Source organism: Acanthochromis polyacanthus, chromosome 2 (assembly GCF_021347895.1).
Source record: "Acanthochromis polyacanthus isolate Apoly-LR-REF ecotype Palm Island chromosome 2, KAUST_Apoly_ChrSc, whole genome shotgun sequence".
NCBI lineage: Eukaryota > Metazoa > Chordata > Actinopteri > Pomacentridae > Acanthochromis > Acanthochromis polyacanthus.
The window spans coordinates 11,641,285-11,655,405 of record NC_067114.1 but is presented as its reverse complement, the minus strand read 5'-3'; the positions used below and the strand labels follow the sequence as shown (position 1 = coordinate 11,655,405).

Here is a 14,121-nt window from a genome sequence, read left to right as displayed (position 1 = left end):
TTCCAAAGCAAATATTACTAAATACACCACCTTAATATTTCTTGTCTGCTTCCCTGTTTCTGTTTTGTGTATTAGTTGAGCTTTATCACAGTTTATCTCTTGATGTGATTTGCTCCATTCACTGGAAATCTAAGCAACTAATTGGTTGTTCTGCAAATTTGACAGCACCTGAAGGCATCACACCTGATGTAGGGTTTTAGCAGGAAGCAAGACTGCAGAATTTAATACGTGCATTAAAACAGATATGCATGAGTTTCATTGATACGTTAACATAAATAAAGCTTTGCACACAGTTCACCAGCAGATGGTGCACTTTATGCTGCAAGAGAAAAGGTGATGCACAAAGATGAAATATTTACCTGATCGTAGAAATAGCGAACTTTTGTTGCAATAATCAGCATCTCTGTGACTTTAATAACAAAAAACACATGTGTATAGGCTGCTATTAAGGACTTGAGGTTTTTGTTTTTTTGTTTTTTTTTGCAGGAGTGAATAAAACAGCAGTTGGTAAGGCTGTAGTCTCCACTGTTGATCCATACAGCGCCTGTCTGTGTTCAGGCTGCAAACACCACATCAGCACCGAGAAGCAGCGGATCGAGAGGCAGAAAGCAGCTGGTCTCCGACATGGCAAAAGAAGGAGCTGATATGACCGAGGAGACCGAGTTCATGATAGACAAAAACGTGGGCAAAGAATTAGAAAACGTGGAATCGTCCGGCAACGCCAAAGAAATGCGAGCGGTGATACTGGCAGGTTTTGGAGGTCTAAACAAACTCAAGGTAACCAAGAAGGCAATGCCCGAGCCTCAGGATGGTGAAGTGAAGATCCGCGTCAAAGCATGGTAAATATGGCAATATCAGTAATATCTATCGTGTGTACTTAGCTACTGAGCTGTGATCTGGCGTTTTGCTCTCACTTGCTCTGTATTTTTCTCAAGTATGAACGCAGAACGGGCACATGTTGCTGTGAAATTCGCAGTCATGAAGCCACAGGTCTTTTTCTAGTACAAGAGGGTTGGTTGCTTGAAGCCCGTTCAAAACAAGCAAAAACTGATGCCAGCATCACTCAGTCAGATTCAGGCATTTGAGATCACAATTTCTATGGTATTAACCATCAGTTTACAGAATATTATTCAGGTTAGTACGTCCCAGATTGCAGCCAATTTTTACAAACTCACAGTTTAGGGAAATTAAAAGTGCATTCCGTTTTGTTCAGTGAATCCATCCTTGTGTCCTCAGAGGAACAGCCTGTGAGTCACTGCTGATAATAATGAAATAAATAGAACTGGGTACTCCCTAAATCTTTTAATCAGCTCATACTGGACATTTGGTGTTAAATGGCTGTCAGGGGTCAGAGACAGTTCAGTGCCATGGTTTTGATGGAAATATTAAATGAAATTAAAATTGATTTATTATCAATAAACACTGAAGTGCTACTTATTCCTTGTTGCAGTGGCTTGAATTTCCTGGATTTGATGGTACGTCAGGGGACTGTTGATAATCCTCCAAAACCCCCCCTTGTCCCTGGATTTGAATGCTCTGGAATAGTAGAGTCACTGGGTGAAAACACAAAGGGATTTGAGGTTAGTGAAATTACAGGTTGCTAATGTGGTGATTTATTATGATTAAATGCAGCCAGAAGCGCAGAATCTGCAAACTAAGAGGTGATGCAGATGGAAAAGTGCTGTAAGAATAACAAAGAGAAATACATTAGCGTTAATCCATAATCTACTGTACAAATAACGCCCCCGCTCTGGAGCCACATGATTGTTTCACATCAGTACCTCCTTGTTATCCTGCTGCTCTACCATGTTTCTTTCAGATAGGCGACAGAGTTATGGCTTTTGTAAATTACAATGCCTGGGCAGAGGTGGTTTGCACACCGGTGGATTTTGTCTACAAGATGCCAGATGAAATGACGTTTGCTGAGGCTGCGGCGTTCTCCCTGAACTTTGTGGCGGCTTATATGATGCTCTTTGAGGTTGCCAGTCTGCGGGAGGGGATGTCAGTGTTGGTTCACTCAGCAGGAGGTGGTGTAGTAAGTCTGTGTTTTGTATGTATATTACACAAAACAATTCAATCAAACTCTTAATATAGCTGATGTCTGTTGTTAATGTGAAAGTGCAAAATGAAAATATATACTGGATTTCAAATTATTTCTGTCTAGAACTTTAACATTTTGTAGTAATTAAAGTTTTGGAATGACTTAAACATACTTAAAAAGTAAAAAAAAAACATATTCATAGGTTTTATAACTAGTTTAAAAAAGCATAATTACAATTAGTGAAACCTAGATTTTAAGCACTACTCTACCTGGATGCATCTTTACTGTCATAGCGGATTTTGTTTCCTTTTGTGATCCATTTACGGTTATTATTTGTGCTCTCAGGCTTTGATAAATTGTAACTGTTATTATTTCCAGGGTCAAGCTGTGGCTCAGCTGTGCTCCACTGTGCCTAATGTTACTGTGTTTGGGATCGCCTCATGTTTCAAACACGCAGCCATCAGAGACTCTGTGACTCACCTCTTTGACAGAAATGTTGACTACATACAAGAAGTCAAAAAGTAAGCATGCAAAGTTTGTCTTGATTTGAAGCTGAAGAGTCTGTATTTAATTTCTTGTGACATATCTCTGTAGCGGTTTATTAGATTAAACTGAAACTGAGAGCATCATCTTGCTGGACTTCTACATGCTACCTAATGTGATAACGTGGACTTTGCTGAGGGTAGAGGTCTGTGCAAGGATGCAGATGTTACAGGCTGCCTCATTTGGACTTGCGTGGCACTGGTCCCCATGGCAACTCCCAGCTCCTCTCAGAGAGCAGCAGCATTGTGTAGGGTGGAGGTCTGCACCGGCAATGTGGAACAACTGAGCCAATTAGGCCTGTGCAGCGATACCCTACACATTCCATTGGCAACACAGCATGCTGTAAGCCAGTTTAGGCTACAAAGAAATGCACTTGCAGCAGACACTGTGTTAGATGGAATGCAGTTAGCCACAGGTTTACATTTTTTGCTGTAAAGTTTGATTAATTTCATTCTAAAGATGTTGCTAAGCTTTCGATGACTCCATCACCACATGGCCTGTTGCATCACAGAGCTTTAGCAGTTATTTACTATCATTTGTGGCTTTTCTATACCCAGTGTAGCTGCACCATATATACAAAGGATGTTGTACAACTTTATTTGTCACAGTATGATACATAGAGATTCAAATAGCGTCATTACAAATTGATGTCTCATGCTTTCTGCCTACATATCAGCAGTGGTAATGGATTATTTTGCCTTTCATCTCTCTGGCCCACACATTCCTCCCAGGATCAAGTACAAAGTACAATTAAATTAGTGTTTTTACAAAAGGCAAAATCCATGGGAATCACAAGACCACCAAGCAGTTCAGCCAAGCAGGTGTTCAGGGCCACAAGGCAGAAAGCAAGGAATTATGGTCCCATTGATACCGACATGCCTTTAGTTCTTCTTTATCCGTTCCTTTAATGAGTCTCATTTATGGCAGACTTTTTTCTCTCTCATGGATTCTGTCTGCGATCAGACCACCAATGTTTTTTTAACAAAATATAGAATTTGTTACCCATGAGGCGTAATGTGGGCACTGCAAAACATCAATAATCTCTGTATAAGAAAACTGTAGGCAGAGTCAAACTAAAAAAATGTGGGCTGCAAGCTGCAACTTTTCCTCAGAGTAAGACTCCAGAGAATCAGTGCTGATATCTTATGAATCCATGATTAGACAAAACCTGAAGCTGCGCCAGAGTATGAATCACAGGCTGAATATATGGACTCATAGAATATGTTTTTCCTTTTTATATTTACTGCTCACAGCCGTAAACAAGGTGATGCAGCCATATTTCGCAAATGTTGTTTTATTTCACACTATATTTTTGTAGATGAACTTGTCACAGCATATTTACAGCTGAAACTCTTAATAGATTAACTGATTGTTGGGTATTCAGTACATTAAGTTGTGGTTGTTTTTCATTATGGATCTTCTGGCTATTTTCAAGATACAAAATGCTAGAAATTTGTGAAAAATTCTGTTGATAGTTTCCTAAAGCTCAGAGTGATGTCTAGTCAAAAGCTGAAAATAAAATCAAAAAACAAAAGTGATTATGTGTTTTGAGCTTAAAATTGTTGCAAATAAACTTCCTGTCATTGGATGCATCACTTTACTGACTAATGTTTTCAGCTAAAATGTTTTTTTAATGAATCAAAACTCTAACCATTCTCTCCCTAACCCTCTCTATTTGGAGTTTCTCCAGTGTTAGAACTCTGTTTAATGTAATTGTAAACCTAAAGCAAGACGTTTGAAGACATCAGCTTGGATTCTGTGAAACTGCCTGGACATTTTTGGATTATATATTTCTATATACACTACCTTTCAAAACTTTGGTGGTCACCCAGACAACTTCACACTTTTTGTGTCATGTGCTAACATAATTGCACAAGGGTTTTCTAGTCATCAATGAGCCTTTCAACACCATTAGCTAACACTATGTAGCACTGGAACACAGGAGTTATGATTGCTGGAAATGTTCCTCTGTACCCCTGTGTAGGTATTTCATTAAAAATCAGGCATCAGCTAGAATAGCCATTTACCACATTAAGAATGTCTAGGCTGTATTTCCAATTAATGTTATCTTCATTGAAGAAAAATGCTTTTCTTTCCAGTGATATATATATATATAGTATTATTATAATGGACTTCAATGTTTTGTCAGTACTTTAGCGTGTTTATGAGAGGACTTCACTGATTTGTTCTTGATGTTTTAGGATCTGTCCAGAAGGAGTGGACGTTGTGCTCGACTGCCTGTGTGGGGAGAACACAGGGAAAGGACTGAGCCTGCTGAAGCCACTGGGAACTTACATCCTCTATGGTGAGGACAAAACACTTACACCTTTGCTGTGCCTTTGCATTTGCATTTATTACTTTCCAAGTGAAAATAACTACATTTCATTGCATTAGTTACATTTTTTTTTGCCAATTTGCTTTTACTTGGAGGATCATTTTGCTAAAGAAATCATTTTCATATTTTGATAGATACTCATACATGCTTCTTACTGGGGATCAGATGAGAAGATCAAAATCATTCTGAAGTCTCAGTTCCTGTCCTAAAAATAATCTGGCACATTACACTTTGTTAAAGCAAAATCTGATGTTTGTGTACTTGAGGTTTTTTATGCAGATTGAACAAGCCTTAGAGGTGCTTGTAGATTCTTTTATCTTTGAACAGAGTCCGACTAGTTGTTTCTGCTCTGTATTCTAAGCTAAGCTAACTGTCTTCTGGCTAAAGCTTCATTTTTAGAATGCGGGTGTGAGAGTGGTATCAGAAAAGCTTATTTCCCGTAGTGTTGTGCAATTCCTTTAAATAAAAGTCTTGCATTCATTTAATATTTTGACAGCAGGACCAGTTGCACAATAGTAATGCTGATTTGAATGAGATTTACTCTGGAGTTCCTCCTCCGCTACTCGCATTTCTGTCTGATCTCTGTTAATTACTGCAGTTCCTGTCAAACCTCATGAATCAAGTAACAGCAATAGAGAGAGATTAATTCATTAGTTGTAGTTATACTGAATATGTGCAAAGGCATGCTTGCAGAGATCTAAGGGTCTAAAGGTGCCAACTGATCCTCCCCCACCTCACCATTCATGCTTCATGGCTGCCTATTATTGACATGTCACTTCTGTCCAGCATACAGCAATCCCTTTATTTTTGTTTTTTCAGGCGCATCAAACATGGTGACTGGGGAAACAAAGAGTTTCTTCAGCTTTGCAAAATCCGTGAGTCAGAGATTCAGTCTGTCATCAATATTTGAAGGAAACAGTACTGCGTATCTACTCAGTGAATTAAAGTTCATGGCAAATGAAACATACACAGATGAGTCATTTGGGATCAACGTGTCACTCTTGTTTGCTTTGCTCCAGTGGTGGCAGGTGGAGAAGGTGAATCCCATTAAACTATACGAGGAGAACAAAGTCATAGCTGGGTTTTCGCTCCTCAACCTCCTCTTCAAACAAGGGAGATGTAGCCTTGTGAAATCAGTGATGGACAAACTGTTGTGTCTCTATGACCAAAAGAAGATCAAGCCTGTAGTGGACTCCTTGTGGGCGCTGGAGGAGGTAAGAGCCTGGAGCCACAAGAGAGCGAAGACAGTGAGGTCAATGCTGATCAAATTAAAAATGATCTGATTACAGTAGTAACATAATCAGAGATGCCAGGATTGATTTAAGAGGATTTTATGCAAATATCCTGGGCAGCATATAATCTGTTGTTTGCTACTGCTGCTTTCTGTGGGACATTGTCAGCTGTTCTTGGACATTTTTCCACAGATGGTGGGTAGGTTGCATCTTCCTGTTCCACAATTATTGCGCACCCACACAAAGCCCAGCAGGCCATACATCAATCACTTCACTTTTGATTGCTACAGACTCTTTAAGTCTCCCTTCAGTCAGTAGTTCTGGGAAATCTTGGTAAAGGAGATACCTCGTCTAATCACGATATTTGCATTACTTGCTTTGGACCTCTTTATAAGACGCTGTGGAGAAAATAACTGTGTCTAGCGGTCTTTACTCAATAGTCGTCTTCAGGTGGGCATCGCTGATCGGTATTGGTAGGAAATGTTTGAACACACTGTTTGAATTTAACTGGTACATTATTTGCATTTTCTCTGAGACCCCAACATGTTGAGGCTGTCAGTTTTCTATAGATACCGAGGTACTTTTGTGGGCCCTTAGCTCTTCACATCTCAGTAGATACCAAACTCAACCTTTGGGGCTGAAAAAAAAACAGAGAACAACTCAAATGTTCCTCAAATGTCCACTTGAGGCTTCCTCTAAAGGCGAAACAGTGTGCAGAGACACCAGTGTTAAATTCTCCAACTTTACAGCACCAAATAACTTTAAAATACCAAATAAATACCCATGTTTGCAGGCTGGTACAAAAAACGATTTTGATTTCTATGTCTAGTTTTGGGCCACACTCGCGTCTTTGCTCATTTTTGTTTTTCCTAGAAGTTAAGTAGAATCAGATGCCATGAGCTTCAAAGCTGCTGTTCAGACACCTATGGGACAATCTACGGGTAGTATCTGTGTCTGATGGAAACTCAAATACCACTTTCATACAGCAGACCCATGCATGATGCAGGTCTAATCAACGTGAGCTTGACCCATGTTGGCCTCGTAAATGAAGCAGCATCTTTTTATATATATGATTTCTTTCCCTTGATTGCCCACATCGTGGGCCACATGTACCTGCAGGGCCTTCAGCAGACAGTACACCACAGCTGGATAGAATTAATATTGGTTAGGAAGCTTGGTGACCTCATGTATTTATGAATGAATAAGTGAAAAATGTATGTGGGTGTGCAGAGTCTTTCAATTATGCCGCTTAGACGTAATACAAATTCATAAAGTAACTAATTGAAAGTTTATTGTTGGCCTTTGTTTCACTTCAAAAAATGCTTACATTTTTTTGGCTAAAGATGAAGCATTGCAAGTAATGCATCAGTAGAAGCTGACTACGAGTCATTCCGAACTTACAGCGCCCTCCATTATTATTGGCACCCCTGGTTAAGATGTGTTGAAAGCCTTAAAATAAATTCAAGTTTTATTGCAGAAGCATACTCTCACACTGAAAATTGTTGAAAAATGTATAATAGGAGAAGAGTAGGTGCTGTTTTGTTAACAAACGGGGGTTGTACAAAGTATTAACATCAGTTGTGCTAAGAATTGTGGCCCACAGCGCCTGTATAGCTCATAGGGTTTAGCAGGCGACCCATGTACAGGGGCTGGTCTCCAACGCAGCCGCTCGGGTTCGATTCCTGCCCCTTTGCTGCATGTCTTCCCCCTACTCTTCTCCCCATTTCCTGTCACTCTTCACTGTGACTATCACAATAAAAAGGCAAAAAATAAAATTAAAAAAATGATTGTGGCACACATAATTTGTTGTAAAGAATTATTTCTTAATGTGTGATTTTTTCCCCACTGAATGAATGTACTTGAATTAAAGGTTGGATTTTCCTCTTTTTTTCATTGTGGTCCTATATTATTTAGAAAAAAAGCTGAATTTATTAGAAGTTAAAGAATACATCTTAACCAGAGGTGCCGATATTTATGGAGGGCGAAAGAAAGAGAGAGCAATATAATAATGAAATCATTACTGTCTTCAGATTTTCATTTCTCATGGGAAACTTCCCATGTACTGTTGTCATTAAACTTTGGCAGATTGCTCAGTCCATTCACTGGAACCATTGCCCATGAAGAATCTCATTAGAGGGGAGGATGGCGTGGGCCGTAGTGCCAGGGGCACAGCTTGCCTCACTCATCTATTTGCCTGGAAGGAGAATTTATAAGGTGTTAGTTTACATGTTGACCATGGCAACCTTTCTGTCTGGAATGAAACGTTGGAAAATATATGTGGCTGGGAATGAATAATTTGAGGTTTTGACTAGGCTTTATCACTTTGGGTTCTTAGGTAAATGCTGCTGAGTATACTGAAAATAAAAATGAAACTTCATTAATTTATCACAGTGATTATTGGTTATTGTATAGAAAGACTTAATTTACTCAAAATCTAAGTGGAACTTATGCTGTCTCTTCTAAAAGGTGCCGGCTAGCAGCAAAGTGCCGAACAAGTTTCTGACCTAATTTTGCACTTGGCTTGATTTCTTTTCACAATTGAATGCTTGTGACACTTTCAGACAAAGAGGCATACATTCACTTGAGTCTGTGTGGACTGTAATGAGAAAGCAGTATGGCATCCTGAGTAATCTTTTGTGGTGTGTAAACTTTACTTTATCAGTCAGAAAACCTTTAATGAGTTGCACCAGTGTTTGACTGTGTACATTTTTGACCTGCTGTGTATGTTGTTGGGTGTAGGAATTTTTTTTGGACATGTCGTATTAAAACAAGAATCCAAATAGTGGCACAGTTGCAGGCAAAAGAATTTTGGCACGCTACAGCAAACTTTACTTTTATTATTCTCATGACAACTAGATGGCGACACAGAGCAATAAGAAATGCAGGGAATAGTTGACAACAGGTGGTCCATTGCTGTGAAGCTTAAATATTAGTTTATGACATGAAAACGTATTCAAAAATAGAACAATAATGAGATATGAAGCTTGATTCATTAATGCCAGTGAACATAATGTTGCTATGATATGAACTGTGGCTTTTAAAGTATGTGAAACACAAATCTCTCAATGCCATTTGGAGCTGCCAACATGAGCAGCTGCTTAATTTGGTTTTGGAGGATTGAGTGTTCATTGTTTTCATGCAAATCCATTATTTTTGTACAAGTGCAAACCATGGAGACTCCACTTCTCTTCTACCATGGTGTAATCACTGGTTTGCTGTTCACAACTGCAGCTTGATGGCTGAATGTCGTGTAGAGTTGGAGAAAATCATGATGGTGATTACAGTTTCCATGTTTGTATTCGTCCACCATCTTGCTCATAGAAATCAGACTGCAGTTGAACTCCAATATGGACCAAATCTCACATTTTCTTGAAATGGCAGTTGGCAGCAAATTGCTGGACTAGTGTGATTGTTGTGCCTGAGTGATAGCCACAAAAAAAAAAAAATCACACAGACTCAAAATATTCAGACATACTGTCATTCTCAGGAGTAGGTAGCAGTAGGTTTGTTGACTTTGGCTAAATGTCAGATTCTATGAAAATATGTTGTGAACAGTTTTTTCCACAAACAACTTGATGGCAGAAGCCTGGTCTTTTTGTGGGCAGACTGTTTAATAGCCCTGTCTGCAGACTTTGGCTGTACTCTTTTTAATGGTGAAATGTTTTTGCAGGTTAAGTGTCAAGAAATACTGTTCTACAGCAGTTTAATAGACTGGTTGAGTCTGCAGTGGTTCGATCTGTAATAAAGGTCCATTGTTTTATTTTTATTTATCACTGACAGAAACACAATATCTGCTTTGCTGTATAGAATTCCATTTAAGTTCTTTAGAATTTATATTTCTCTACCCTCACAGACAGTGAAAGCTCTCACTGCCTAAATCAGTTTTAAAAAGTGGAACCTATTAATGAAATAAATCTATTAATAAAGAAAAGTAAGTTCATCATTTTTACATCACCATCCATACTACAGCTACTATAAAGTTATTTTATACTTTATTCATACTAATAAAATAAAAAACATCAAGATGATGTAATATATTCTCAAAGCTCATGACTTTGTTATGTTGCTTTAAGTTTTTTTTCAGAATGTAAATATTAAAATAATCTAATTTGTCACTATGTGATTCACTTTAACCCCATATGAGGATATAAAATATCTTCTAGGAAGCTGCAGAAATGTTGATTATTGACATCATTTATTTACTACTCAAGCCCACTCACTCCACTCTGTGAGATGGTTAATCAAATCTCTGATTTACAGACTGTATTGTTCTCACAATCACAAGCAGAGTGAAGCAGTGTACTTGTGTGCTTAATGAAAACCTCCTTGCATCTTTGCTGCAGCCACTGAGTTGTTGATTGTGATGTCAAACGTCGCCCAGCAGAGTGAGTCAGCATCGTTTAGTAAACATTAAGGATGTTAACGCTCCTCACAGAGGAAGCTTATATTATAGCTGTTCTGAAAACGTGGCCCTGCGTCTGTAATAACCGGGAAATTATTCTAACAGTGTCTTTGTGTGGATTTAGTCAGCAAAAGATTTTTTATCAGCAGTTGTTTCCTTTTTTCCCTCCTAAGTAATGGCAGCCTCTCTGTTGGAAATCTTTTATTGTTAAGAGCTCTACGCTATTCAAAAGTCTCAAAACATTCTTGGTTATTATACTATTTTGAACCATTTTTTACACATCAAATCCGGTTTTACACATCACTGAAAATAAATTTGGTTTCACTGGGCTCTTTTTTGTCTACTTAACAGTCAGGAGCAAATATAGATGTATCAGTCTAAAACTGTTCCACAGCAAAAGCTTTCCAAGAATTTCTGACCTTCCATTGGTTCAAATGATCTACACTGGCCACAAATTCATTTGATGCTAAACTAAAATCGTTCAACCAAAACATCTTACAGGAAATAGTTAGAATGGAAATAATTGTCATTTTTACAGGTTGAAAGCAGGAATTCTTCAGGTTTTTAAAAAGGACTCCATGTTATGTTTTATTCTCAGGTAAAAGAGGCCATGCAGAGAATTCATGACAGAGGCAACATAGGAAAACTCATTCTGGATGTCGAGAAGTCTCCCACACCTCTGGTAACAAAAGCATTTTTAAAGTGTATTTCTTAGCGTTTCTTAACTGCCATATAGCTAAAAGCTTTCATAAGACATACAACAAGGCCTGTTAAGTAGTTTAATTTCTTCATATGGCTTGATCTCAAGAGTTGAAGGGTTCAGTTCTACAAAGATTTACAGTTTTTACACCAGCTAATTCAACAGCATTTTACATGTTCACAATAAGGGTGGCTGATCGGTTGGTTTTAAAGTAACTAGCCTAAGTTACCTGTCTGTCTGGCATCTTGTAATGTTGAAAAAAACATCAACATAAAATAAAATTTTCAAATTGAACATGACCCCAAAGATATTTTATATACTTTAAATGTTCCGCTGAACGCAATCTGAAAGTATGATTTACAGGTACAGCATCTGACTGGCTTGGCTAATTAGTCATTTGATAAGATACCAAATTGCATAAATATTAATCAAAAAAAGCTCATAAAGTTATTAATTTACTAAGAAAATCCATATATCACTGATAATCCAGGGTCAAGACGGCAATAAACTGACACAGAACACACAGTACTAAGTGAGTTTATGAGTTGTATCAAGTTATTACAAAAACAAAACAAAAGAAAATCTCCCTTATTTTACTTGTGTAGAGCACATTTTCTACAGAGCTTTCCTTTCCTCTTCTCTGCTTAATTTACCACACTGCTAATATTCTAGCGGACTTATTGTGTGTTTACTGGTGATAGAATTTCCTCATCCTTTGTAGCAGTTGATGTGATCAAACCTAGTAAAACTCAAGCTGCTAGGGAAAATATAGGCTCTGAATAGCCCATCAGCAGAGGACTCATCTACACATTTACTGCATCACCTGATTTGATTTTCACAGTAAACAGATATTGATAGATGAATAATATTCTTCCACTAGATGGCCAGCGACAGCACAGAGACCAGTGAAGCAGGAGAAGAAGAAGAGGAGCCTGAGGGAGACAACGACAGCAAGGAGCGAATGCCTTTCATCCATTAGACCCAAGAAAACCCACTGCAACACCCATAGAGACTGGACAGGCTGCACAGATTCACCGCAGAGGAACGCAACCGCACACAAGTGTGTATGTATGTATGTATGTATGTATGCATGTGCTGTGTGCATGTATGCATAAACGTATGTATGTACAGTAAATGTTTGTGCCTCTTGTCTGTCACCCTTCGAAGAATATGATGAAGAATAACACCCTGTTCGTCACCCAGGCGACATATAGAAGAGTCATCCTCAAAATAGTGTTATAGTCTTTGCTGTACTATGAAGTAATGTAATGCTAGCCAATAGGGTTGTTAATTTTATAGTTAATTTCATTTTCCAGCAGTTTACCCAATTAGCAACAGACTGATTAAGCATTTAAACCTGCTGACCAGCTGTCTCTTTATGATTAGCAACCTTGAAAATAGTTTTAGTAACACACATAAGTGCCATATACAGCAGCAAACTAACATGTCTAAACATTTTGCAGAACAGAAAAAGTATAATTTAATTCTCACGTCTTGCAGTTCAGCACCTGAAATAAGTTTGAGAAAATGTCCCCAGTGTTTTGATGCTTTTGACCAAGTAAGTGAATTATAGTGTTACAACCAGTAATGTGTAAGTCAGGAGATGTAGAAAAGCGTTTGTGTAGATATTTGCATGATATTTTATTCTCAGTGGCCAAACTTGTAATTATATGGGATCACCAGTGCCTTTGAGCTACAAGTGAGTGTTTAATACTTGAAATACTTTCCTCAAGCGAAGTTCACATTGAACAAACAAAACTATATTTTTAATCTGACAGTTGGTGTTTAACCTAGTTAAAAAATCCTCCTCACCTGATCATAAGGGGAACCTGTGGTGCCACCAGAGCTCCTTTATAGTAAGTTACTGGATTGAGGACTTAATTTTCCAACTGCACTGTACACTGAAAACTTGACTAAATTACATTTGGTAATGCCCAACACGACACTGTTTTACATTTATTGTCAGTTCACAAAGAAACTGACACTTAAGTAAAACAGGACAAATGGAAGATTCAAGAGGCATCAAAATCTTGCCGAGTATATGTAAAAGCAAAAGGAAGTCATAAATCCTGGATTTTCTTGAGCATGAAATTCAGACTGCAGTTCAAGGTTTGTGGAGTCTCTGCTTTGCTTGTCTGACCAAAGTTGTTTACTTGCTGGTGCCTCACAACAAAAGTGCCATAAGACTTCAAGATGAATTATTTTTACAGCAAACTGGTGTTTAAAGGCAGGCTGACTGTGTTTTACTTGACAAGCCCTGCTTTGCTCCTCATCTGCGATTTGTTCAAATATACTCCCCTGTCCAGACGACTGATCAGCATTAAAACAGACTGCATAGTATTTCATCTTCACTATTTACCTGGCCTTGCTTACTCAGTGTGTTTTATATTGGATGGTTGTCACAGAGTGCACTCTAAAAAGTAGTTTCTCAACCATAAAAACAACAAAACAAGTCAATGATTTCTAATTGTGCCATTTTAAAATTAAAAATGGATCATCTTACTAACAGCAAAGGTAACAGAGGTAACCTCTGCATGCTTTTAAGTTGAGTGATAAACAGTGGAGCACTGAATAAGTATGATGACATGTGGACAGTTCGGAAATGCATCTACAATTTTAACGCCTATTGTCAGGTATGTTTATGTGTGTGAGTGAGAGCGTATGTGTGATTTTGAATTCTTGTATTCATATTGCCTTGAAAAAGAAAAGAAAAGTGTGTGCCAAGATGTGTTTCCGCACTGTAGTGTGTTCACAATCTTCCTTATGAACCTTGGTTTACCTGTGGTCCTATCTTTTTTTGTCATGTTTTGGTTGTATACTTTCTTTGAGTACAGCTCTGTTTACTTGAATAAATTTATCTGCAAAGTC

At 38.2% G+C, this 14,121-nt stretch overlaps 1 protein-coding gene across 1 annotated transcript; it reads left to right on the top strand.

Moving 5' to 3' along the window:
- The first annotated feature begins 142 nt into the window (after positions 1-142).
- vat1l (vesicle amine transport 1-like) lies at positions 143-14,121 on the top strand. Its single transcript, XM_022203339.2, has 9 exons — positions 143-839; positions 1,451-1,580; positions 1,820-2,035; positions 2,420-2,562; positions 4,786-4,889; positions 5,739-5,794; positions 5,939-6,133; positions 11,152-11,235; positions 12,134-14,121. The coding sequence occupies exons 1-9, from the start codon at positions 625-627 to the stop codon at positions 12,230-12,232; spliced, it is 1,242 nt and encodes a 413-aa protein (XP_022059031.1). The 5' UTR covers positions 143-624; the 3' UTR covers positions 12,233-14,121.